At 36.8% G+C, this 25,017-nt stretch overlaps 1 protein-coding gene across 5 annotated transcripts in view; it reads left to right on the top strand.

The window, feature by feature from the left end:
• The first annotated feature begins 3,168 nt into the window (after positions 1 to 3,168).
• Positions 3,169 to 25,017, top strand: part of rrbp1a (ribosome binding protein 1a) — a 34,912-nt gene continuing 13,063 nt past the window's right edge. For 4 of the 5 annotated variants that reach the window (XR_013800158.1, XM_079634599.1, XM_079634598.1 and 1 more), the window contains exons 1-22: positions 3,169 to 3,393; positions 5,066 to 6,721; positions 9,456 to 9,610; positions 9,729 to 9,851; positions 10,628 to 10,780; positions 12,084 to 12,202; positions 12,914 to 13,067; positions 16,368 to 16,500; positions 16,769 to 16,920; positions 18,604 to 18,638; positions 18,922 to 19,009; positions 19,089 to 19,126; positions 19,232 to 19,313; positions 19,404 to 19,441; positions 19,546 to 19,621; positions 21,755 to 21,795; positions 21,899 to 21,986; positions 22,450 to 22,542; positions 23,256 to 23,348; positions 23,462 to 23,551; positions 23,634 to 23,726; positions 23,995 to 24,066. Coding sequence is in view for 4 of the 5 variants with exons in the window: in XM_079634599.1 (XP_079490725.1) it covers positions 5,083 to 6,721; positions 9,456 to 9,610; positions 9,729 to 9,851; positions 10,628 to 10,780; positions 12,084 to 12,202; positions 12,914 to 13,067; positions 16,368 to 16,500; positions 16,769 to 16,920; positions 18,604 to 18,638; positions 18,922 to 19,009; positions 19,089 to 19,126; positions 19,232 to 19,313; positions 19,404 to 19,441; positions 19,546 to 19,621; positions 21,755 to 21,795; positions 21,899 to 21,986; positions 22,450 to 22,542; positions 23,256 to 23,348; positions 23,462 to 23,551; positions 23,634 to 23,726; positions 23,995 to 24,066 (3,555 nt within the window). In the remaining variant the exon portion in view is untranslated. The remainder of the gene's footprint in view (positions 3,394 to 5,065; positions 6,722 to 9,455; positions 9,611 to 9,728; positions 9,852 to 10,627; positions 10,781 to 12,083; positions 12,203 to 12,913; positions 13,068 to 16,367; positions 16,501 to 16,768; positions 16,921 to 18,603; positions 18,639 to 18,921; positions 19,010 to 19,088; positions 19,127 to 19,231; positions 19,314 to 19,403; positions 19,442 to 19,545; positions 19,622 to 21,754; positions 21,796 to 21,898; positions 21,987 to 22,449; positions 22,543 to 23,255; positions 23,349 to 23,461; positions 23,552 to 23,633; positions 23,727 to 23,994; positions 24,067 to 25,017) is intronic. The other variant, XM_079634597.1, reaches the window with a different exon arrangement.

Genomic DNA, 25,017 nt, shown 5'->3' with positions numbered 1-25,017 from the left:
TATATATATATATATATATATATATATATATATATATATATATATAATATATATATATATATTAAGTTTGGATCTTAAAATAATATGCATTGCTAAAAGCCTGTGTGGAGTACAGAATCTTGATTCTGATAAAAAAAAAAGATTTTCGGTGCTCAAATCTTTTTGTATCATATCCTTAAACTAACTTATGTGGTATTTAATGTCATTTCGCAGTCAACACATAATAAAGGAATGTCAGAAATAAAATAACAGATATTGAATATCCATTTATTTGTTTGATAGCCTATACATTTTTTTTAAAATAATGTCAGTCTGTTGATCATAATAAGAAAGCAATCCCCCACAGGGAGTTCGGGACCCTGAAGGGAACTGAGAGTACATTCTTCCTTACATGTACAATACAGCTGAAAGAAATATAAGATGTTAATTGGGTCATCCAATACAATTCCACCCACTTTCCAGTCACACTAGACTTTCATTGTGCACTTACGATCCCATTAAATCTTTATATAGGTTATTTGTCCCAGTTTCCTTTTAACCACAATCTAAAAATCATTTTAAGGACCTACTTTTCTACAGAATTTCAATATTGTCCTTATTACCCAATCCCAGTCAGAATTCTGGATCAGAGTGTCTTGACCTGTGTCAAAATTACGACACCTGCACAAAATAGGAGATAGCAAAGGCCAAAATGGGTTCCCCGGCCCTACCTCAATGACTTTTGATATATATATATATATATATATATATAGAGAGAGAGAGAGAGAGAGAAAGAGAGAGAGAGAGAGAGAGAGAGAGAGAGAGAGAGAGAGAGAGAGAGAGATGGGGGTGACAATACAAACCAACTCATAAGAGCGTTCACACTGACAGACAAAATATGCTGTAAACCAGACAGCACGGATAGAATCTCAGTTGCTTAAAGTGCATTGAAGTATTCCATGATGTTCTCTAAAGTCAATGGAGGGCATCTGTTCTGGACTCTCAGTCCATTAAGACAGAAGTGGTGGTTAGGTATGAGTGCTCTCTTGGTAGAAGTTAGCGTGCCTTAGGCACAGCAGCAAAAATAAATATATGGTATGACTTTTTTACGGGCCTATCCAATAAGCAGACCAGTTTGTCAACGCACTTCTCTTGATAAAGATATAGAGAAGCAGTTTTGTTTACTCTGAACAGACATCAAACACTAACAGCTGAACACTGCCATGCAGTCAGTTATAGTTCTTGGCTCCATCTGTGGTCTAGACTAGAGAAAAATGTACAAAACGTTTAAATTGCGGACTGTTTGTGTACTGTACCGTATGTTTAAACGAAAAAACGTCTTATTTTCCCCCTGAATATTCATTACATTTTAGCTTCCAACTTGATTTCTGAATTGAAAAAATTTCTGTATATAAAATAATGGTAACATTTAACGTTAATATTCTTTCGTATTTATATGCATGCCGTTAAGGTTAGGGTTAGGCATTATTAAACAAGCAATGGATAAAAATACTGCCATGACATATACGTTTCTAGACCATGTGCTACTGGAGCTCTGACTCTCTCACTCACTAAGCAAACAGACCACGTTGACATGACCTCGAATGGCTGACCGATAAATCTGTGAGTCAACTATAATTCCATGCCAGATATTTCTAACATTCACATGCATATGGGACCTGTTGTAAACGATTATGAACCAATTATGAAGCATTTTTTGGGCACAGTTTTTTTTATTTTTATCTTAAGGGTGAATAAACATTTGGCATCAAGCATGTGTGATCTGTAATAATTAGGGGCAACAGTCTCAGAGGATTATGTAACTATAAAGAAGGGAACCAAGTTTGAATAAAGCAGTGCATATTTTTGTCCCTATATTGAGAATTTATATATATACGCTGCAAAGAGGAAAAAAAGACATTTGATCTATGAAATAATTAAATATAAAGCATGTTGGAAATGACTTGAGAGGTGTTTCTATAGGCATGAAAAGGTTTGGACTTACATTCAGGTAAATCTACTATGTATTGTTCTTTTGACGCCCTTTTGTTCAATTTGATGTTGTGAGTTTGTTACTAAAGAAATGAATGTGGAATGTGCATCCACTCCTTAAAATTTTGTTCAGTATGAATCTGTCCTAATTTTTTTTCCCTGCTGTGAATTCTACAGAATTTCTTAATCATAATTAAATAATGTTGTGTTTAGAATATAAAATAATACGTACGTATTATTAATAGGTTTAATAGGTAACCTGTTTAATAGGTTTTAAAACAGTTCTACTACTTTATGCCATAGGCCTATTCTTGTAGATTGAAAGTGACCACACCCACTGCTAAACAAATAAATGTGACACACACACAACCACACCAAAGACTAACCTTTCAAAAGTAAATTAAGATTTTTTTATAGTCTCCGTTCAGTAAACAGCTTCATAACAGAGTGTCTTAAGCTTAAGGCAAAGATAAATAAAGACTGATCTTATATTGATCTGTAAGGACATTCACTTTTAGCAATAAATAATTCACACATTGCTTTAAAAATTAATTTTACCACAGTCGTTGTATATCTTATAGGCCTACAGCCTACCTTTAACTTTAGGTATTTTGGCTATACCTTTCCTTTAGGTCTCATAATAATGTTAAGTGAGTCTAACCAGTCCCGATGAAGTTGGAATTTAACATTATATAAATATTAAGCAATGTATTATTTCTTAATTTTCCACACCATGTTTACTTTCAATCCTTTAAATGTTATTTTCATGGGAATTACAAATAAGGAAAAACAAAACTGTATTTTTAAGAAAATTAAATTGATTCATATTCTATCTGAAAATAATAAATTCTTAAGGCCTACGTTTCTGAACAGGCCTGTTTAAAATAGGCTATCACAAACAAACAAACAAACAAACAAACAAACAAACAAACAAAAGGAATGGTTCAAATGCATACAGGCAAGCAACCAGACTGGTGACGTAAAGGGTTACTAAAATTAAATTAAATTAAATTTTTAAAATTAATAGTTTGGTAGTCAAATGAAGTGTGTGACGGTCATTTTTGAAACCCTTTTTGAAAAACGAGTTTTAAAAAAACTACAACTCCCAGTCGAGTCAAAAAGACCAGCCTTCTTTTACGATAACAAAATTCTATTGGTTCGCAACTGTTTGACTGACTCTACTCTAGCCAATCAGCTGTCCCCTGGATGGACGGAATGTGGGCCACTGCCGGCGTAATGCCAGCGCGAGAAAGTGCCACGACTCCACACAGACATCGACTGACTCCTCAAGCTGGGAATAAGATTTTTTTTGTTTTTTTGTTTTGTTTGTTTTTTTGCTGGCGTGGTAAGGCACGAGATAATAATTTCTGTTTAAACTCTTCCTGAAGTTATTCATCCAACGGAAATCTACCGCGAGAGGAGGTGAGATTTAAAGCTTTTGTTATGGCGTTATTCATTAAAAGCTTAAAAGATTTTCAGTAGCAATTAGACGTAAACTTTGATCTCTCCCATTTATTTACTCTCCTCTTTAACTATCTCGTAACTCAAGTGTGTTAAAGACATCTTATAGTAGTCACGAAGCGAATGGCATGACTATAATAAGTGGTTTCACATTTAGATTTTGGGTGATGCTCCTTTGTAGGCAGACAGTTAATATCAGCCTTTCCTTTGTGACCTAGCAAATGAAAACTGTCTATTAAATACACATTTCAGCTCCTATAACTGCTTTAATGTCTGTATGAATTATTCGAAAACAGTTTAAACATAATTCTGGTTGTTCATTCACGTTTCAGGAAGAAAAGTAGCTAACGTTACAGCTGTTGAGTTGTCTCACTCTTCATTTCTTTCATTCAACAGCTAACGTTACCTTTTTAATATGTGTCAAAAGCGAGTGTGTCTTAATACAGTTTAAATACGTAAGAAGCAACAGAAATCAACTTAAAGGTGGTCCTCATCTCCTATTGGCCCATTTTACTTTTAGTAACTTAATCAGGTTTATTATAAATGGATGTCATTGTAATGGTATTAGCATAATACATGTTTGTTTGATCTAATATTGATTTGGCTTTTTCTATTTAATTTAAGTCAATTTAAGTATGTGCATGTATTTGTATATATATATATATATATATATATAATATATATATATATATATATATATAACACAGTCAATGGCTATGCGAAATGGAGCAGTCTAAGTGCATCTGTTTCCCCAGAAATGTAGCATTCCTATGTACTAGTTGCAGATTGCCACTAAACCTCATTATTGTATGTATTGTGCACTGAAGGCTGTCTATATTATTCTTGCTTCTAGAATATGAAGATATTTTTTGGGGGGCACCATGCATTCATGCTTTGGTGCACATTTGAAGTGTGAGATTGGCATGGCAAGAATCCCATGGAAGCAGCAGAGGACTGAAATTTGCTCGGACAGAAAGCAGCGCATGGTGGAATGGAAAACTCGTTGCATAACTGTCTTCTACCAAGCGCGGCGTTTGCATAATGTATAGATGTAGCTTTTTCTTCAAAGTTTATAGTAGAAGTTGAGGGCAGCATAATTGGATGTCTTTTCCTACTCACAAGTTTCTGTAGAAAACTTTTTTTTGGTTGCATGATTCTCTTCTACTAAATGCATTGCTTGCATATTGTATGAAATTTTGTAATTGAAGTTGAGGTTAGCATACTTGGTCATATTTTTTTCTACTTGCAAGTTTCTGTAGAAACTTGTTTTTTGGTTGAATGGACCACCTTTCCAAATGAATAAACTAGATGCTTCTGGAACAGGGAATGTCTATTATGCAGTGTCAAATTTGAGACTTTCTTTCTTGCCTCCAGGCCAACATTCAAAAGCCAGCTTTTATGTCCTTAGAATAAATTGTTAAATAGTAAAGCGATAAATATGTGTTTGATAAAGGAAATCTAGGAAATCCTGTAAGGTAAGATGGCCTCACCTTACTGGGACATTGTTAACGCTTAAGGTGCCACTCTTGTGTTGTGGAACATTAATTGAATATATAAAACATGATTATATTGACATAAAAATGCCACAAACCTCACCATTTTTTCCTTCTTCCATTTATTTTATATGTTTTAGAAAGGACACTAGCAGTCATGGACATATATGATCCTCAGACCCTTGGAATAGTGGTGTTTGGTGGCTTCATGGTGTTCTCAGCTATTGGGATTGCGCTGGTCTCAACATTTTCCATGAAGGAGACCTCCTACGAAGAAGCTATAGCCAAGCAGCGTAAGGAGCAGGGGAAGACCCAATCCAATCAACGATCAGACAAAAAGAAAAAGGACAAGGCAGCAGAGAAGAAAATTCGTGGTAAGAAAAAGGATGATAAGCCCAACGGGAAGCTCCTCGTGTCAGAGGCCACCCCTGAGGTCACAGAAGAACCAGCCGAGCCCAGTCCTCTAATTCTTCCACCCCCTGAACAAGTTGCTGCACCGGCACCTAAGCAAGATGCCCCAGCTCAGTCCCCCCAACCCAACTTTTCTCAAAATCCCTCTCCTCCGGCCCAGAAGTCCTCTCCTCCTGCTCAGAAGTCCTCTCCAGCTCCTCCTGCTCAGAAACCCTCTCCAGCTCCTCCTGCCCAGAAATCCTCTCCAGCTCCTCCTGCTCAGAAGTCCTCTCCAGCTCCTCCTGCTCAGAAATCCTCTCCAGCTCCTCCTGCTCAGAAACCCTCTTCAGCTCCTCCTGCTCAGAAGTCCTCTCCAGCTCCTCCTGCTCAGAAATCCTCTCCAGCTCCTCCTGCCCAGAAATCCTCTCCAGCTCCTCCTGCCCAGAAATCCTCTCCAGCTCCTCCTGCTCAGAAACCCTCTTCAGCTCCTCCTGCCCAGAAATCCGCTCCAGCTCCTCCTGCTCAGAAACCCTCTTCAGCTCCTCCTGCCCAGAAATCCTCTCCAGCTCCTCCTGCTCAGAAACCCTCTTCAGCTCCTCCTGCCCAGAAATCTTCTCCAGCTCCTCCTGCTCAGAAACCCTCTTCAGCTCCTCCTGTTCAGAAATCCTCTCAAGCTCCTCCTGCCCAGAAATCCTCTCCAGCTCCTCCTGCCCAGAAATCATCTCCAGCTCCTCCTGCCCAGAAATCCTCTCCAGCTCCTCCTGCCCAGAAATCCTCTCCAGCTCCTCCTGCCCAGAAATCCTCTCCAGCTCCTCCTGCCCAGAAATCCTTTCCAGCTCCTCCTGCCCAGAAATCCGCTTCACCTACCCCAGCCCAAAAGTCCGTTCCGGCTGCCCCTTCACAGAAGTCTGCTTCAAATGCTCCAGCCCAGAAAGCTGCCCCACCTGTCCCCGCACAAAAATCTGGACAAGCCCAAAAGGCTGTTGCAAATGCTCCAGCTCAAAAATCATCTCTACCTGCACCATCCCAGAATGCTGCTCCACTCACCCAAGCCCAGAAATCCACTCCACCTGAACAAAAACCCAGTACACCTGCCCCGGCCCCTTCCCAAAAGGCTGCTACAGGTACTACTGCATCCCATCCTACTCCTGAAGATGCCCAACCTGCCCCATCTCCTAAGGAGAAGAGGAAAAGGAAAGTCAAAGCAGAGTCTGCTTCTGCTGAGGTTCAGCCCAAATCAGTGGCTCCATTGGAGATGGTTACCAAAAAGGTTCCTGTTATGGCAGTGCCTCCAGTGGGCACTCCAAAAGCTGCCGCAGTGACTGCTTTGCCGGCCAAAGCAGAAGAGCCCAAACAGGATGCTCCACCCAAGAAGAAAGCAGGATCCAAGAAAAAGGCAGAGCCAGGTATGCTGTTATCTCCACACACACAAAAAAAAACATACTTAGTGGTCAGATAATTACTAGGCAGGCAGGATACACAGACCCGATGATGTAAAGGAGGCTGCCCCCTCCTGGTTCTTGTTGAAACTTAAATTTGTTAACATAACATTTCACTTAATTAGCATTAGGGATGCTAATGATTAATCGATGATCAATTAATTGTCGTTGTAGTTGGTAAAAACGTGTCGATTACGCAAGGTCACCCTTTCAGTGCGTAGATTTGAGATTTAGTATGACGACGCAGAAGCAAAACAAGTGCATCAGACACACAAGGAAAAATTAAGGGACCGTACTGTAGTTAATGAAGCCAAACAAGACTATAGCGTTATGGAATATTACTGACATTATTCAAGCAAAACGAAACGTTATGGAGATTGAATAAAAGTACTGTTTTTCGTATATAACTAAATATGTTCTGTAATATGCACAATATCCTATGCACATTTGGGAGAAAATAACACTTATGATAGCAGAACAACCCATTTGCCCATGTATCTCCCATACAAATGCACACACACAGTACAGACATGCACATGGAAAAATACATGTTCCTCATTATTTTGTACTGAAGAGACGCGATGGTAGTGTCCGATTCATAAACAAGCAAATTATTTTCATATAATAAAATCAGCGAGCAAATTGCACTGAAAAATTAATTCATCAATTGGACCGGTCTGCATCACTTAACAATTCTCTGAATTCACAAGTCTGACTTAAAATGAGCCAAGCATGGGAGATCCTATTAGATTAACATTCATGTTAAATAATCTTCATTGTCTTTAATATCTTTATTTAATATATATATATTTATTTTAATTGACTTGAAATAACATACTTTTTATTTTTATATATATATATATATATATATATATATATATATATATATATATATATATATATATATATATATAAATCATTATCAGTATCATTATTGTGTCAGGACTCAGGTTGATGTAGTAGACACTAATATTAGACCCGGAAAATGAAAAAAGCCAGTCCAAATGTTTGTGTAGGACCCAGGTATGTCTTAAAGGAAGTTTGGCTTCAGTATGCAATAACAGGATAGATTGGTTTGCCAGACCCTTAAATACAAAGAGATAAAACTGTTTTGGCTAGACCGCACAGATGACATCTACATGTAATAAACCTCCAAGCTGAGCCTGGAAAACCTGAATATATCGTGTATGTGAAGTGGCTGACTCAGGAGTTTATATGAGTGTTACTTTCTGATGTCATTAATTTAATTCAGAGTACCGTCTGGATTGTCTCTTCTGACAAATAGCGCTGATGTGCTCTATTTCCTTTGTGGGCGGTGTGTTGGAATAGCACTAGTCCTTATTTGCTGATGTTGGCTCTGATTGGTTGCAGAGAGCTCAGAGTGGGTTTATGTCTGAAGTGGTACTCAGGGGAATTGAGGCAGTGAGCTGCATTCTTCTGCTCATGTGCTGAATTTCATGCACGTATGTGCTATTACACAGGCTATTAGGCACATTAGATTCAGTTGAGTTTCATTTAATAATGATTTCATAATCTGAACCTTGATTCTAATGTCCTTGATTCTCATGCTGTTATGCATAAGTTTGGCTTTACTTTGTCTCTATTTTGCACAAGTGTGCAAAACTACATATGGTTAAAGTTGGCATAAAGCAATACCATAAAACAATCTAGATAAATTACCCAACCTCACATATTATTTAATCTATTGTTTGAAGAGTCAACCATCCAGTGTTATCATTAACTACAAATAATAATACAAATATATATATATATACATTAAATGCATTTATTTCAGTTATTTGCAAGGGAACATTTCTAATTTTTGTTTCACTTTAAGTTGAAGTACTAAAAATACTAAAACTAAAATAAAGAAAATGTATCTAAAAAAAACCTAATGAACACAACAAAATAACTAAAACTATGTATAATTCTATGAATTATGAATTAATTAAAAAAAATATAAATACTGTAATATTATATCAATGAAACTGAAATAATAGTCTTATATAATACCACTCACTTGTGATGAGGTAGGCTATTGCACTGCTTTGATCATGGTAAAATGCAGAGAGTTTTGCGCCAGCGTGCAGGTGGGTTTCCAAATGCACTCAGAATTCCACTCCTCTCTACGAAGTTCAGCTTGGCCCTGTTCAAACAATACTTTTGCCTCAACTACTCCATTAGGGGAGCACACAAAGGGCTTTAGAGACTGGACAATAGGAGTTTATTGCCAGTCCTGGGTGCCATCTCACCCTGGTGCCACACACTGGTGCCATGCTGGCACTGTCTAAATAACAGTGAGTCAATAAAGGACATGATACCAGCACATGCACACACTGTACGAGTCCAGTTATCTGTATCGTACACGTCATTCCCTTGAAGCTGCACTTCAACAGGTCTGTCTGTTTTGTTTTTATTACTGTGCTGATCTGAATTGGATGGTGATTATGCTGTGGGTTTTAGGAGTGTAATAATTGGGTTGGAAAAATCACTCTTAAACACAAAGAGTTTAGTATACACTGTGCTGGGCCAGAGACTGATCTGCTTCAAAGCACTTCTTAGCTTTTTGATTCGTCATCAAAACAACAATGGCACTACAGAAGGGGGCAACTATCTTCTCTGTGGATGGCAGTTATCTTTGTGATTTGTGTCCCTTTTTGGCGTGCATAACCTTAATAATTGATCATTTCTCCCTCTCTAGCGGTGGCTGCAGACCCCGCAGACAGCCCACTGTACCTGCCCTATAAGGCTCTGCTTTCCACGATGAGGAGTATGGAGTTCACTGACGTAGAGGCCCAGAAGCTCATTGAGATTCTGTCTGATAAGACTGGCATTATTCAAGACACATGGCACAAGGTATGGCCAACTTCCTATAGTTATGTTTTTATGTCTTGTTTTATATTTTAAGTGAGTATTATTGAACCCATCACTTTATTAAAACTCTGTCTAAACAGTGTTTCGTGCATGTTTATAGGCCACACAGAAGGGTGATCCTGTGGTTGTGCTAAAGAAACAGCTGGAGGAACGAGACAAGCAGCTGGCAGCTGAGCAGGAGGACTCTGGAGCTGCTAAAAGCAGACTAAGGGATTTGGCTAAAGTAAGGCCTGAAACACTCAAGCTAGTATAAAAAAATAAGAAAAGTTTGATATGTGCATATGCATCAAGCATTACAAGTACTCTATCATTGACTGTCCTTTTATTAAATCTTTTGCTTTAGTCTGATATTGACAGTTGCAAGGTTTGAACCTATGATGCCATTCAAAAGTTTGGGGTCGGTAAGATTTTGTAATGTTTTTAAAAGAAAATTCTCACTCATTTATGTGATCAAGAATACAGTAAAAAACAGTAATATTGTAAAATATTTACAGCTATTTTCTATTTCAATCTATTTTAAAGTGTAATTTATTCCAGTGATGCTAATTCTGAATTTGAGCGGCCGTTACTGCAGGCTTTAGTGTCATTTGATCGTTCAGAAAACATTCTAATATGCTGATTTGGTGCTCAAGAAACGTTCTTATAAATAATGTTGAAAACAAATGTGCTACTTAATATCTTTATGGAAACCATGATACATTTTTTTTTAGGATTCTTTTCAGGAAATTTGTTACATTTATTTTTGTATCATTATAAAATTTAAATTTATCAAAATAAATATGTCCTAGCTAAAAAAAAGTATTAATTTTTTTTATAGCGACCCCAATAGCGACCCCATTTAGCGACCTCATAGCGACCCCAAACTTTTGAACAGTAGTGTACAAATGTTTGTTTTGCAGCTCAGATGTTTTAAGCACTACACAGCACATGAACAAGAAGCCTATATTGTGATGGCCTATTTTCACGTCAGATAATGACCTGTGTTTGGTTTGTGTGTAGGAGCTGTCTGTGGAGAAGTCAAAGGTGGCATCTGTAGAGACCAGGTTGAGCTCTCAGCTGAGCAAGCGAGAGCAGGACATTATCGCCTTGCAAGCACGCATGCAGGCCAGTTATCAAGACCACCTCGCTGAGTCTCAGCAGCTCAATGCCAAAGTAAGAATTCAGCACAGATTCTCTACTGTACACCTGCATGGGAGCAAGACTCTATGACAAGTTATGAAATTGCAAGGACATCAGGCAAAAATATTTTTTAGTAGGACAGTCAATTAAAATAATTACTGTATGGTAATTGATTAACCTCAAATTATGAATTGGCTTAAAGGGTTAGTTCACCCAAAAATGAAAATAATGTCATTAATGACTCACCCTCATGTCGTTCTAAGCCCGTAAGACCTCCGTTCATCTTCGGAACACAGTTTAAGATATTTTAGATTTAGTCCGAGAGCTTTCTGTCCCTCCATTGAAACTGTATATACAGTATACTGTCCATGTCCATAAAGGTAATATAAACATCATCAAAGTAGTCCATGTGACATCAGTGGGTTAGTTAGAAGTTTTTGAAGCATCGAAAATACTTTTTGGTCCAAAAATAACACAAAATAAGACTTTATTCAGCATTTTATTCTCTCCCGGGTCTGTTGTCAATCCTTCACAGTTACGCTGATGGCGTAAGACGCTGATGACGTGTATTTCTGGTGCGCCCGAGCTTCATTTATAGACTGAGGGAAACACACGCTGTAAAAGTGTCTCATCCGCGACATGCACATTTACGCACCATTAAAAAAATGATATCCACGCAAACAATGTAGAATAGCTTGAATGTAGCGTGCGTCTCCCTCAGACTGTAAACGAAGCTCGGGCGCACCAGATAACACGTCATCAGCGTCTTCCGTCAGCAGCGTCACTGCGGAGTCGTGAACGCAGATTCACAACAGACCCGGGAGAGAATAAAATGCTGAATAAAGTCTTATTTTGTGTTATTTTTGGACCAAAAAGTATTTTCGATGCTTCAAAAACTTCTAACTAACCCACTGATGTCACATGGACTACTTTGATGATCTTTTTATTAACTTTATGGACATGGACAGTATACTGTATATACAGTTTCAATGGAGGGACAGAAAGCTCTCAGACTAAATCTAAAATATCTTAAACTGTGTTCCGAAGATGAACGGAGGTCTTACGGGCTTAGAACGACATGAGGGTGAGTCATTAATGACATTATTTTCATTTTTGGGTGAACTAACCCTTTAAGTATGACTAAATAAATGTTTTTTGTAAATATTTGTAGTAGATTGTACCAGTAATGGTTTTGTCATTAATATTAGTTGTAATGTCAAATTAGGTAAATGTATTCAATTTAACAGGATTAGATACTTTTAATTAATCACATTAGTGAGGTTTGGCAGCCTTAATATTTACGTGACATGCCTAAGCCCTTTCTGTTCGTTCTCAGATCTCGGCTCTCCAGGACCAGTTGGAGAAAGGCCCTAATGCTCAGCTGGCCCGTCTACAGCAAGAGAACTCCATCCTCAGAGATGCGCTTAACCAAGCCACCAGTCAGACGGAGAGCAAGTATGAACCTACAGCTCCTGCCAAACCCAAAAATGTCTTGCTTGCTTAATTGATCTTTTTCAGAGACCACACCTTGATGTTCAAAACCTTTGACCAATGACATTGCAACAGACTACCTAGCATGACATATTTAGGAATATCCTCAAATATAGGAACCAAGCAACTGTGGTTGCCTACGACAAAAATTAGTTCTTTTTTTTTTTTTACTTCCTGATCTTTGTGTGCACGATTCTTCATGGCTCATTCCAAATTTTTTTCATTGCCTTCATAATTTATCTAATGACATTCTGTCTCTATTTAAATGTATTTAATAGTTTCTTTATTGGTCTAGTCAAAATGCTGAATTGGCATTGTTGTTGAATTGAAACTGTTGTTGTTGTTTTTTTGCTTGTGTGTTCAAGATTTTTTTTAAATGGTATTCTTCAGTGATAAATATTTAAATATATATATATATATATATATATATATTTTTTTTTTTTTAACTTATTTTTTTTTTTTACATCCCTTCAATTCCCTGGCACCATTCTGATACGTAACATTCATTTAGAAGTAACCAGATAGAATTTCACTTGGATGTCTATCAATTACAATAGCAAAATGTATTGTGAATGGTGTTTCATGTTGACTTTAATATTACACTGGTGTGTTCAGAATGGTGTTTGTTTTTCTTCTCTCCATTAATTTTTTTTTTTTTTTTTTTTGGTGCATTAGACAAAATGCTGAATTGGCCAAACTGCATCAGGACGGCATTCGGCTGAATAAGGAACTGGTAGAGAAGAATAGTGCCTTGCAGGCTGAAGAACAACTCAGGAAAAATCTGGAATCTAAAGCTGCCACAGCTGAGAAACAACTGACCCAGCTGCAGGTCAGAGGCCCATCATTAAACCATTCTGTGCACCACAGACACCAATCATTATTGGTATAGTGACCAGGTGTTTGCAATTTGATTAATTAACTGTTGTTAAAAACGAACCTGAGATGTTGTTGGTTACACACCCTGACGAAGGCATGTAGCCGCAACGCGTAGGTGGATCTGTCACCATTTTTAATGTTTTGAGCCATCCATAAAATAAAGGCTTTTTAATAGGGCTGTAACTATTAATCGCGATTAATCGAAATCCAAAATAAAAGTTTGTGTTTACATAATATATGTGTGTGTATTGTGTATATATAAATACACACACATGCATGTATATATTTGAGAAATATTTGCATTTATATACTGCATATATATTTTTATATGATTTATATTGTATATAAATAGAACTATTTTATATATAAATAACACATTTTTATTAAATATATACATGCATGTGTGTGTATTTATATATACAAAATAATTATACACAATGCACACACATATATTATGTAAACACAAACTTTTATTTTGGATTTCGATTAATCGCGATTAATCGTTACAGCCCTACTTTTGAACTTTTTTCTACAAATTTCGAGTGCCTTGGAGTTCCTAATTTAAATTATTTAGCCGCGTTTCCACCGCGGGAACTTTCCCCAGGAACTAGGAACTTTGGGGTGGTACTCGGTGTGTTTACACCGCAGGAACCAGGGTCTAAATGAAGTTCCGGGTAAATATTTCCCCCTCAGAAAGTCCCTGCTGGCGAGGTAGTACTTTTTCAAAGTTCAGGAACTTTCGGGGGTGGGACTTGTGCGCTGAACATGCTGATTGGTTGTGTTCACGCCGCATTTTGACTGGATGACTCCACGCAGCATTCTATTTTAACCGGCATTTTTAAAAATCTATTGCGGTTCGTGGCATCATGCGCGAGAGTTGTCCGTCTGCAAATATGGAATTTAATTTTTTTTTTTTAAACACAGCTGGACCGACGACGAGGTTACGTATTTGTGTAACAGGAAATTTTCTGCGCGTTCGTCCCAGCCATCTCACATTCATGTCCGCAATACATCACAAACACAACTGCAGCACAATTTTAATCTCCTCCATACTTATTATAAATGTGGCGCTCAAAACTGATTACTGTGCATCGCAGACTGGGAGGAGCAGACGCGCGCAGTTTATAATCTTCCCGGTACTTTAGACCGCGGTGTAAACGCAGAAAGCAACCGGTCTGGGGCAAAAAAAGTTCCTGGGAAAAGTTCCTGGGACAAATTGTTCCGGGTAATTTCGGTGGAAACGCGGCTTTAGATTCTGTATCCCATACAACCAAAGAGCACCGAGATTTTACACCCTGAAGCAGCACTTCTTTTTGCATTATTTGCTCTGACCAATCATTATTGTTTAGGTTGCTGAATTGTAGTTAGTTTTGTACCAAATAGCTGAACAACAATAGCTCAAGCAGTGCCTCTTATGAAAGAGTTCAAAATGCCACTCTAATTCTTATAAAACCTCTCCCAGCATGAGTACCAGCCTCATTAGAGCATTCTGCTACCACTTGCTGGGGTGTTTAGCCTTGCACATCGGCAGGTATGAAGCATAGTTTCTTGCAATCTGTGTGTGTATTGAAGAAGCTTGATTAGGCTTGCTGGTAAAGCTCAGCTCAGACTTTGACCCCCCAGTGCTGGTGCCTCTACTAATGGGATTGTTCACATGCTGGCAGAACATTTGATTGCCAGTTTGATCGCTCAGCAGTGCTCCGTGAGTTGGAACATGGCCAGAGCTACAAGAAAGTGCTTCTTCGAGCGATTTGGAATGTGAGCCTGCCTAAGTAGTACAGTTTCAGACAGAAGTATTTGATTATTCATACGGGAAGGACAGATAAAATGGCTTTAGCTTTGAGAACAAACTGCGTTTTTTCGCTAATCCTCTGCTACAAATCAAAGGCCACCGGATAAAAAGCTGCCTTTTGTTGAAGTGTTTACTGAGCTCATTTTGAGCATCTAGAGACGATGTACTGCAAGGGAGAGACATGGATAATGTCTGTAGAGTCAATGTTCCCATGTTACGTTTGCATAGTTCCTGTTTAGAATTTAGTCTAAATGAACATCAGGACCTAAAATTAATTAATTAAATGTACTGTGGCTCCAAAAAGTAATTGGATGCCTAAGCCACTATAAAACACTTTTTTCATAATAATCAAAATATCAAATTGCATTAAATATATTATATTACCAAATATCACACCAAATTACATTTTACATTTCAAAAGTACTTTTTTTTTTATTAATAGAAAAATGTTAGCATCATTTGTTTGCAGATGGGTCAAACCAACCAAATTTTGGAAATGTATCCAGCTCAAATTTTTTATTTTGTTAATATTTTTTTTCTGAAGAAAGACAAATATAAATGAAGAAAGCCAAAATATGAAATGTTATGTATGTATATTGACTGAGTAATCCACTATTTTGTGGATTACTTGCAGCCAATTTACAGGGTGGTAAAAATGACTTATGACTTAAATCTCATGACTTAAGCTGTCCATCAACAGAGATTGGTAGGTCTATTAGTACAATCTGTTGACTTTAGCAATATTTGTTGCATTATATGCCAACGATGACACTTCATAAAAGCACTTCTTGTGTTTTTTGCCCCAAGTTTGCATGCCTGTAAGAAGTATTAAAGGTCTCTTAATATCTTTTTATATTCTGATTCTTAACAAACTTTTCTTTTGGTATCTTAATTTTTAAGACCCGATATGGTTCAATCCCAGAGATATGGAGATCTCAATGTGGCTCCATGAGTAAATTGGTAATTTGTACACCTTTTTAGTGGTCAAACACCAAATGTGGGTCACTTTGCATACATCTGACACCTTCTTTTTTTAAACAGGAATATCCGAAGAACAAATAATATTAAATCCAGAAATGTATCTCGTTTTTTTTTTCTTTTTTCTATCAACACAATTGTCATTTTCACCCCCCTCTACACATTAGTGAATTACTCCGTAAATATACATCCATAACATTTAATATTTGGCTTTCTCCTTAATTTATGTATTTCTTTCACCAGAAATAAATAAATTTTTAGCTGGGGACCTTTGGTTGAATTGACAAGGAATGACCCAGATTTCATGTCTTGGTTTGATGTTTTGTTATAAAATGTAATGTAAATGTAATAACATTTTTGTGGATCCACTTAGTGGGATTTTAACATGTTCAAACCTGCTTTGTTCATTAAGACTTTGAATTCAGCAGAGTTGCGCGATCAAACTTGACATGTGTTTTCTGTGTTATGGTTTATCCTCTGTAGGCGACCTGGATAAGCAGCGAACAGGCCCTGCAGAAGCATTTGGAGGAAGTGAGTGAGGAGCTCAGACAGACCCAGAGCAGCAGAAACAGCTTTCAGACACAACTTGAGCAGAAAGACACCACTGCTCATGCAGGTCAGCACCCACTTGGTTCTTAAGCAAGGAAGCACATTGTTGAATCACAAGATGGATCCAGATTGCTTCAAATCATTTCTGTATAATTGGAAAAGCAAGATAATGGTTCTATGTGGGCTTTAAATCCTGCAAAGTGTGATACTTGCAGTATCACCAAAGTGCCCTTGAGCAAAACACTTAACCTCAGATTGCTTTGGACAAAAACATCAATTATATGATGAATTAATAATAAGAAATAAGTGTTCTCTTCCTAATTGCACTGTTTCAGAGGCTCAAGCTCGTGTGGCCAGTGTGGAGGCGGAATTGAAAGAGCGGAGCGAACAGTTGGAGAGTCTGCAAAGCCAGCTCAAACGTATACAGGCAGAGCGAGAGCAGCAACTGGGGGCAAGCCAGAACAAAGAACAAAACCACAACTCAGAGGTGACACTCAGCTTTCCATGCCCCAATACATTTATCTGTGTCACATAATAATAGTCATGTATTATCAATCATTCAATTTCACCTTATATAAAAGTCTCATAAAATAATTTGTAAATGTCAAATTGAATAAATGGGTTGAAGTTTGTTAAATGTTTATTTAAACTTTTGACATTCCTAATTAGGGGTGTAACAATACATCGATATGGATCGATGCATTGATGCCACACATAAGATATCGATATACGGTACCTTTATTTTAAAACACTCCACATACTCACGTAATTTTCTCAGCTGAAAATAACGCCTGACAAGATTGACTGAACCCAAACACGTTTTGTCACAAAAGCCGTCCACTGTCAAGGCATCACGAGTTCATGTTTTACAGCAGAAACTGACAAACACCCTTGTTGTTTGTGAACACAACCCAAAAAGTCAGTTTTAGCGAATCAGCGCGCAGTATTCAGGTCAGGTGACAAGGCTGTTAGTCACTTCGAAAAGACGCGCTAACTAAGAGGAGTTTCGTCAAAGCTGACTAAAAGTGATCGAGGATGGATAATTTAAACGAATTTGATGAACCCCTGATATCTAAAATTTGAAACTTTTTTTATGGCAACGTTGCTAAAGTTAATGGTGAGGGAAAAGCTCCATGTACTGTAATGCGTGTAATCACAACAATAAAGTTTGTAAGGCGTCTATGTCAGATGAGGAGATAAACGTTACAGAGATTAAGTGAGTGTTTTATTATGTATCATAGCAATAACTTGGTTTTGTTTAACTCTGAAACATGAAATATCTGCTTTTGCCAACAAAAAAAACTATTATTGGAGTTATCTGCTTTTGCTTAAAAAAAATTACTTTTAATATATAAAAATTTTTAAATACTTTCAATGAACTTTAATTTGGTAAGTTACCTGTATTTTTTGAGTTATTACTTAATCAAAACAATCCAGCTGCTGTTTGGTTGATATTACTGGGAATGCACAATAAAAAACATAATTTATGAAAATTAATCAGAGTTATCTGTTTTTGCAAATGAACTCATCTGTTCTAAATGTCCCAATTGGGAGAGGGTGTGCAATTTTCAAAGAGTTTAATTAAATGTTCATGTTATTTATTTTGGTTGCATTTGTGAGTTAATAAACATTAATAAACGTAAACACAACTCTGGTTGTGTAAACTTGACACATATCTAAATATCGATAATTTATTCGATATAGCCCTGAATCAAATCGTAATTGTATCGCAGAATTTGAGGTATCTGCAAATATCGTATCGCTGGCTGAGATAATCGGTATTGTTTGGTAATAAACTGTCTGATTTACACCCCTATTCCTAATAATAACTGTTCATCTGTATCAGTCTATACATTTTAATTTACATTTATTATTTTAGCAGAGGCTTTTATCTAAAGCAGGGGTGTCCCTGCCTCGTGAGGGCCACTGTCCTGCAAAGTTTACCTCCAACCCCAATTAAACACATCTAAATAGCTAATCAAGGTATTACTAGGCATACTAGAAACCTTTAAGCCAAGTTGGAGCTAAACTCTCCAGGACTAAGTTTGGACACCCCTGATCTAAAGCAACTTACAGATGGGGTATAGAACAAGTGAGATAGATATGAATGAATATGAAATTACTGCTCAACCATATATTATATAAGCATTTGCATTTATCGTTATTACAGGCTTTCATGGCTGAACTGGAGCAAGCAAAGAGCAGGTACGATTTACCGTTTGTGTATGCTGCGGTTTTTTTAAATCCTTGTTTTCCAATTAAAATATCTATGTATTCTTAAAACATGGCTTTAAGTTGAAACAGGATATTTACTTGAGATGCAGAATTGCATAAGATAAAACTTTTCAGATTACATTGTATTGAGTTTTTTTTAGTTAATTACATTTTTCTTGTATTTAGCATAAACTTCACACAAAATATTAGTACATTAATACATTTAAAACAGCACTCAACCTTTTTGACCATGAATAACCTGTTCAATCTCTAGCCTGAAAGAGAAAGAAAGTAGAGTTTCAACTCTTGAAGAGCTGACCCAACTCAAAAACACCATCGCCAATCAGGTGCCAGTTTCATTAGTAAGTTTAACTTGTAGTGTGTAAAAAACTTTTTTTTTATTGTACTACCTTATTTGAACCAATCACACGTCCTCTTTAGGTGGATAACACAACAGAGATGCAGCAACTGCAGCACAGGTACAATGAGGATGTTTTCTGCTGCTTTACTAGTATAGTTCAGTAATGCTTGGATGATTTGAATGATTTTAATTTGTTTATTTTATCTCTTCATTTGAATTAAAGCATAAAAGAAAAGGACGAGCAAATAGCAACTCTTCAGGGAGAACTCCAACAGGTTAAAGAAAAAAGTTTAGACCTCAACACAGTAAGTTTATCATATGCAAACTTGCAAACCTCAAACAATTAAATTCAGTCTTAACCATTCGTGCTGTTTTTATTTATTTATTATTTATAGCTTGAAAACACAGAAATGCTGGAAAAGCTACAAAACAGGTATGCGTCATTCATTTGTGATCCAAGTAACAGCTTCAAATTCATGTTTTTTCACATTCTGTTAAGATTTAATGCCATGTGTTCTCTCTTTCCTGTTCTTGTAGTTTGAAAGAAAAAGAGTCTCAGATGGTTTCGTTTGAAGAAGAGATAAGGCAGTGTAAAGAACAGTACAACACTAAAGTAAGTGAGACTGCTGTTATTATTCTGTTTTTTTAAAAGCTAAAGTGTATAATTTGTTAGTTTAAAGGGGTCCTATTATTCTTTTTTTTATTTTCAACTTTCTTTAGTGTGTAATGTTTCTGTTTGAACAAGAAAAATCTCTGCAAAGTTACAAAGCACAAAGTCCATTTCAAAGAGAGTTATCCCTTTATATCAGTAAGCACTGTTTCTGAACTCCCTGAAACATTTCTGAAACACGCTCGAAGCGCTGGTCCAATTACTGCACACTGGTCCAGTCGACTAATCAGAGCACATTTTGCTTTCGGAAGGAGGGGCTTCATAGAGACTGAAACTAAGCAAAGGCTACATCCTAAATAACATACTTCCCTACTATATAGAAGGCGAAAAGCAATATGTGACGAAAGAAGTACATACAAATTCACAGTACTCCTAAAAGAGAAGTCAAAGTACCCAGATGACCTACTTCTGGTGAGATTCTGAAGTGTGCATATGATGGACACTACTATCTCATGAGGCCACGGGAGAGGATTTGTGAGTGGCAGTGAAGCAACGTAACTGACCCTGGTAGGTCCGTTACATAGTCAACATGGCGAATGTAGTGCGTCCAGATTACATTCAGAATACACGCATTCATACTATATATAACATACTTTTTTTTAGCGGTCGCAAAGTAAGCACTTGCTCAAGAGAATGCGATTTCAGATGCAGCCAGAGCGTTACAGACAGACTGGGAAGCGAGGTGCTGTAACAATTAGGGATGCACCGATAGATACCAGTATCGGGTATCGGGCCGATACTGAGCTCATGTACTCGTAAAAATGCCCCCGATACCAACAAACGATACCAGGCAGCGTGTGAACAGTGTTTGTGTCCAGACAAAGAAACACTGACAACAGAAATTATAATGGGGATAAAAAAGAAGGCTGTTTATGAAGTAAATATATCTTATTATTGAAATATTAAACAGAATATAGTAACGCCTATATAGCGGAGGTGCGCGAGCTGATAAGAGAAAAACGCGCAGTGGATTGAGCGCGCCCCGGCATATACGCGTGTGCTGGTCGAGCACATCAGACGTCAGTGGAAAGTTTGTAGTTCAGTCGGATGTCAATGGCAAAGAAAGTAAAACGACGCATGTAGCTTATTATTAACGTTAACTGACCAGAGAGAGAGAGAGAGAGAGAGAGAGAGAGAGAGAGAGAGAGAGCGAGAGCGCGCACTTCTGTTGAATGCTCTTGATTGCTGATCATGCACGTGTTATTTGGATTAAAACTAAATCGTATATGTAAGTAAAACATGAACTGTTACCTTATTTATGTTTAATGAGTGGTTGCCTGCATTATTACAGGACATTTGCAGGTCAAGAAGTTCCATGAACTTAAAACATCCAAAACGCGCCCTGAAAACCAGCGTCTCAGTGCGCGAATACTGAATTGAAGTCTTTCACATCTTGCGCTTGTACGGATGAATTCACACAAAACTATGTAAAAACGCTCGTCTTGGCGAGTATGCTAATAAACAAAGTCTGTTATATCTCAAGTGAACGTAGACGGTATATTCAAATGGGGTCTGTGCGTTCGGTCTTAAATTTGCAGCAGTTTAATTAATCTGCTGCTGTGTTTCAATGTTAATCAAACAAAGGACAAATAAATTGCTCTTGAATAAATAAATAGGCTACCTTTTTTTAACTTTACAAAAAGATCCATCTATATTTAATTTATACAGTAATGAATATGCAGTGCATTAAATATATATTTGATGAACAAATTAAGTTTAAATTGAATAAACAACTAATATGATTGATATTCTTTTGGTTTCTCTACCAATACATTTAAAAATTACAAATGCATGAATTAAAAATTAATTGAAAATTAAAAATACAGGTATCGGTTACCGTATCGGTATCGGCGAGTACCAAAAATGAAAGTATCGGACTCGGGCTGGAAAAAGTGGTATCGGGACATCCCTAGTAACAATGTAAATCATTTTTTGAACATTCAAGCATAAAAAACAATTGTAGTAGACCCCAAAAACTAAATCAAGACTTAAAGGCATAATAGGTCCCCTTAAAAAAAGAAAGAAAAAAAAAGAAGTGTTTTGGACCATTTCTATAAATGTTCTCTTCATTTACAGCTGGAAGACAGCACAGCCAAACTGGAGTCACTACATAAAAGGTACATATTCAATACTACTGAAAGCCACTGCATCTTTATGTTCCTGTCAGCCACCCACATTAAGATCATTCTTTGTTGAGTGGTTTTTCGTGATGTTTTTCAGTGTATCTGAAAACGAGAGCCTTGTGACATCACTACAACAGGAAGTGCAGCAGCTCAAGGAACTAAATCAGTCACAGGGCAAGAGTTGCGTAAGTAGCCGAGACAATTGTGGACGTGTCATTATCTTGCATGTACACAGTGATTCATAAAAATATGCGTAGGCAGCACACATTATCATGTCAGCTGGGTATATGGCGTTGTTGTATAAAGCAGATTGTTGCAGAGCTCTTGCATTTCCATGTCAGGAGTGTTGACATAAAGATACCATATAGGTCTTTCTGTGTGTGTAAAATGTGACCGGTATTACTGGTATTGAAAATGGTGACACCATATCAAGGATCAAGGAAGTGTTATTTTACGCTGCAGTTCTCAAATCTTTTTTTCACATTGTTTCACTATTTGGAAGATTATTTTGGATTAGTCAGTGTTTAGTTGTGCTAAGAGTCTTAGCTATTACCCAAGACAGAAAATAAAATGTGAAGTTTAAGAGGTTTTGTGCTGTTAATGTAAATAGTGTGTTCAGTTGTCTCTGAGCATATAATGTCATTACAGGAGAGTTTGGAGGGCATGCTGAAATCTTTCCAGGCTGAGACCAAAGAAGTTCTTCACTCTCTTTTTCCACACATCAACATAGAGACAGCACAGGTGTCTAGGATTTCAGTTTTCTTGTTTCATTTCTCAGTTTTGTTTTTGGATTCACTTGTAATGTTGGCTTGTTTTTGAAATGCAAATACATGTAACATCAATCCCTCTACACCTACACTACAAAGAGTTTGGGGTTGGAAAGATTTTTAAAATGTTTTTGAAAGATGTTTCTTATGCTCACCAAGGCTGCATTTATTTGATCAAAATACAGGCATATGTGAGATATTATTACCGTTATTTAAAATAACTGTTTTCTATTTTAATATATTTTAAAATGTAATCTATTCCTGTGATGACAAATTAATTTTAAGCATAATTACTCCAGTATTCAGTGTCACATAATCTTTAATAAATTATTCAAATATTCTGATTTGGTGCTCAAGAAGCATTTATTATCAATGTTGAAAACAGTTGTGCCGGTAAATATCTTTTGTGGAAACCATGATACATTTTTTGTTTCAGCCTTCATTCACATTATAAATATTTTGTAATGTCTTTACTGTCACTTTCGAGCAATTAAATGCATTATTGCTTAAAGTATTTATTTCTAATAAAAAATCTTAGTTACCCCAAATGGTAGTGTACTTGATCTTGTCATGAACATAAAATGGAGTCACTTTATTAATAAATAGATGTACATTATCTTCCATCACTTCCTCTATTCACATCCTTAAATGCTGTCTAATCCAGAGTCTCTCTTTCTTTTCCTTCAGGCCAAATGGCTTCAGGACTTTGCTGTGAATGCACAAGAGGTGCTAAATCAGAAGCAACCGAGCCAAGAATCCCAGCAAAGCACAGAGATGGAGGTGAGCATGCTGCAGTTTCTGGCTTTGTGCTATTATCTTAGGGGCTCTTCATCGCTCCCTAGTGGGCATGTAAGGCATATTTGTAGTTATTACAATGTTGTTTTATTACATAGGAGTTAATGGGGAAACTACAGGCAGCCCAGGACAGTCAGTGCACACTACAGTCTGAGTGTGAACAGTACAGGAGTGTACTGGCTGAGACGGTGAGATTATACACTAATAATTACATAGTTACATTTGAATGGGAATGACATTGAGCCATATTTGTTTAATCTTATTCTATAGGAGGGGATGCTGAAAACACTTCAGAAGAGTGTAGAGGAGGAGGAGACGGTGTGGAGGACCCAGATAATGGAGTCAGAGGACAAACTGAAGATGGTGGGTACACACACACACACACACACACACACACACACACACACACACACACACACACACACACACACACACACACACACACACACACACACACAGAAAAAGTGTTTTCTTTGATTATAGAAAATATATTTTAGATTTGGTTTTGTTATTCAAGTTTTCTTGGACAAGCTGTGTTTATGGATAACTTTTCGGGGGAAATTTGGAAGATCACTACCACCAAGGGACAGTGAGCGTGAAAGTTTCAATCTGTCATATTGTGTTTTCATAGGCACTCAAAAAGGTGCTGGAATTGGAAGCGACAACAGAGAGCTTGAGAGCGGCAAACCAGAGCACCCAACAGGTATAGATTTCATCAGTGGAAATTAGTTTTTGTACTGTAGGACACTGTAAGAATACAAAAGATGAGTATCTTAATCCTATTAAGAAATCTAGACACGATACAGCCTATTAAATGTAAAATTGTATTATTAATCTTTTATCACAATCAGTGAATACCACAAATTAATGCAAAGCGATTTCTTATGACTTACTGTTGATGACTTTTGACATTGTTTACATGGTGTTTACATTATATGTTATTAGAATATAATATGTTGAAAATGGTTGTAAGAGTGCATCATTTATCTCCCTCATTTGTTTAAATGAGTAGTGAAGCTTAGACATTTCAGGCTTGTTTATAATTAAAAGTCCAGCATCATGCATAAAATCTTCTTTATCCTGGTTATTATTGGTATTTTGGTTACACACACAAACTAAATCTGTAATTTAATTTAACATAAACTCTTGTAGCTTCCGGGCCACCCTAATTGACAAAGACTAAGAACTTTAAACAAATTTAGCATATAGATTTAACTAGTATTATCACAATAATGTTTTTTTTTTTTTTTTTTTTACTTATTATTATTGTTTCAGCAAAATCTAATATCACTAATTTGTATGTATTATTATATTGGTTCATAAACCAATATCAATACAAAAACAATTGTGAGTATTTTAAAACTGCAGTTACCCTTGTTTGATAAACAGCATTAAGTCCTAATACATGATACGCATGATTTTTTTTTAAATGTATCGTTTTGTTCTGGATGGACATACGGTATTATTTTATTTGTGCAGGTAAATTTGATTTGAAAAACAGTGCAGATACCCTGCATTTATACACAAAACAAGCTAATGTTTTGTTTTATGCTACTTCAGTAGTTTAAACTAAGTGTAGGCTATATAAATAATTACATTTATGACAGCTCTCAATATTTCTCATTGAATTTGTTCCCTTATCTTTCCATGTTTT

This window comes from Phoxinus phoxinus, assembly GCF_949152265.1.
Source record: "Phoxinus phoxinus genome assembly, chromosome: 14".
Classification (NCBI taxonomy): Eukaryota; Metazoa; Chordata; class Actinopteri; order Cypriniformes; family Leuciscidae; genus Phoxinus; species Phoxinus phoxinus.
The sequence above is the reverse complement of the archived record's forward strand: the minus strand, read 5'-3'. Positions and strand labels throughout refer to the sequence as shown.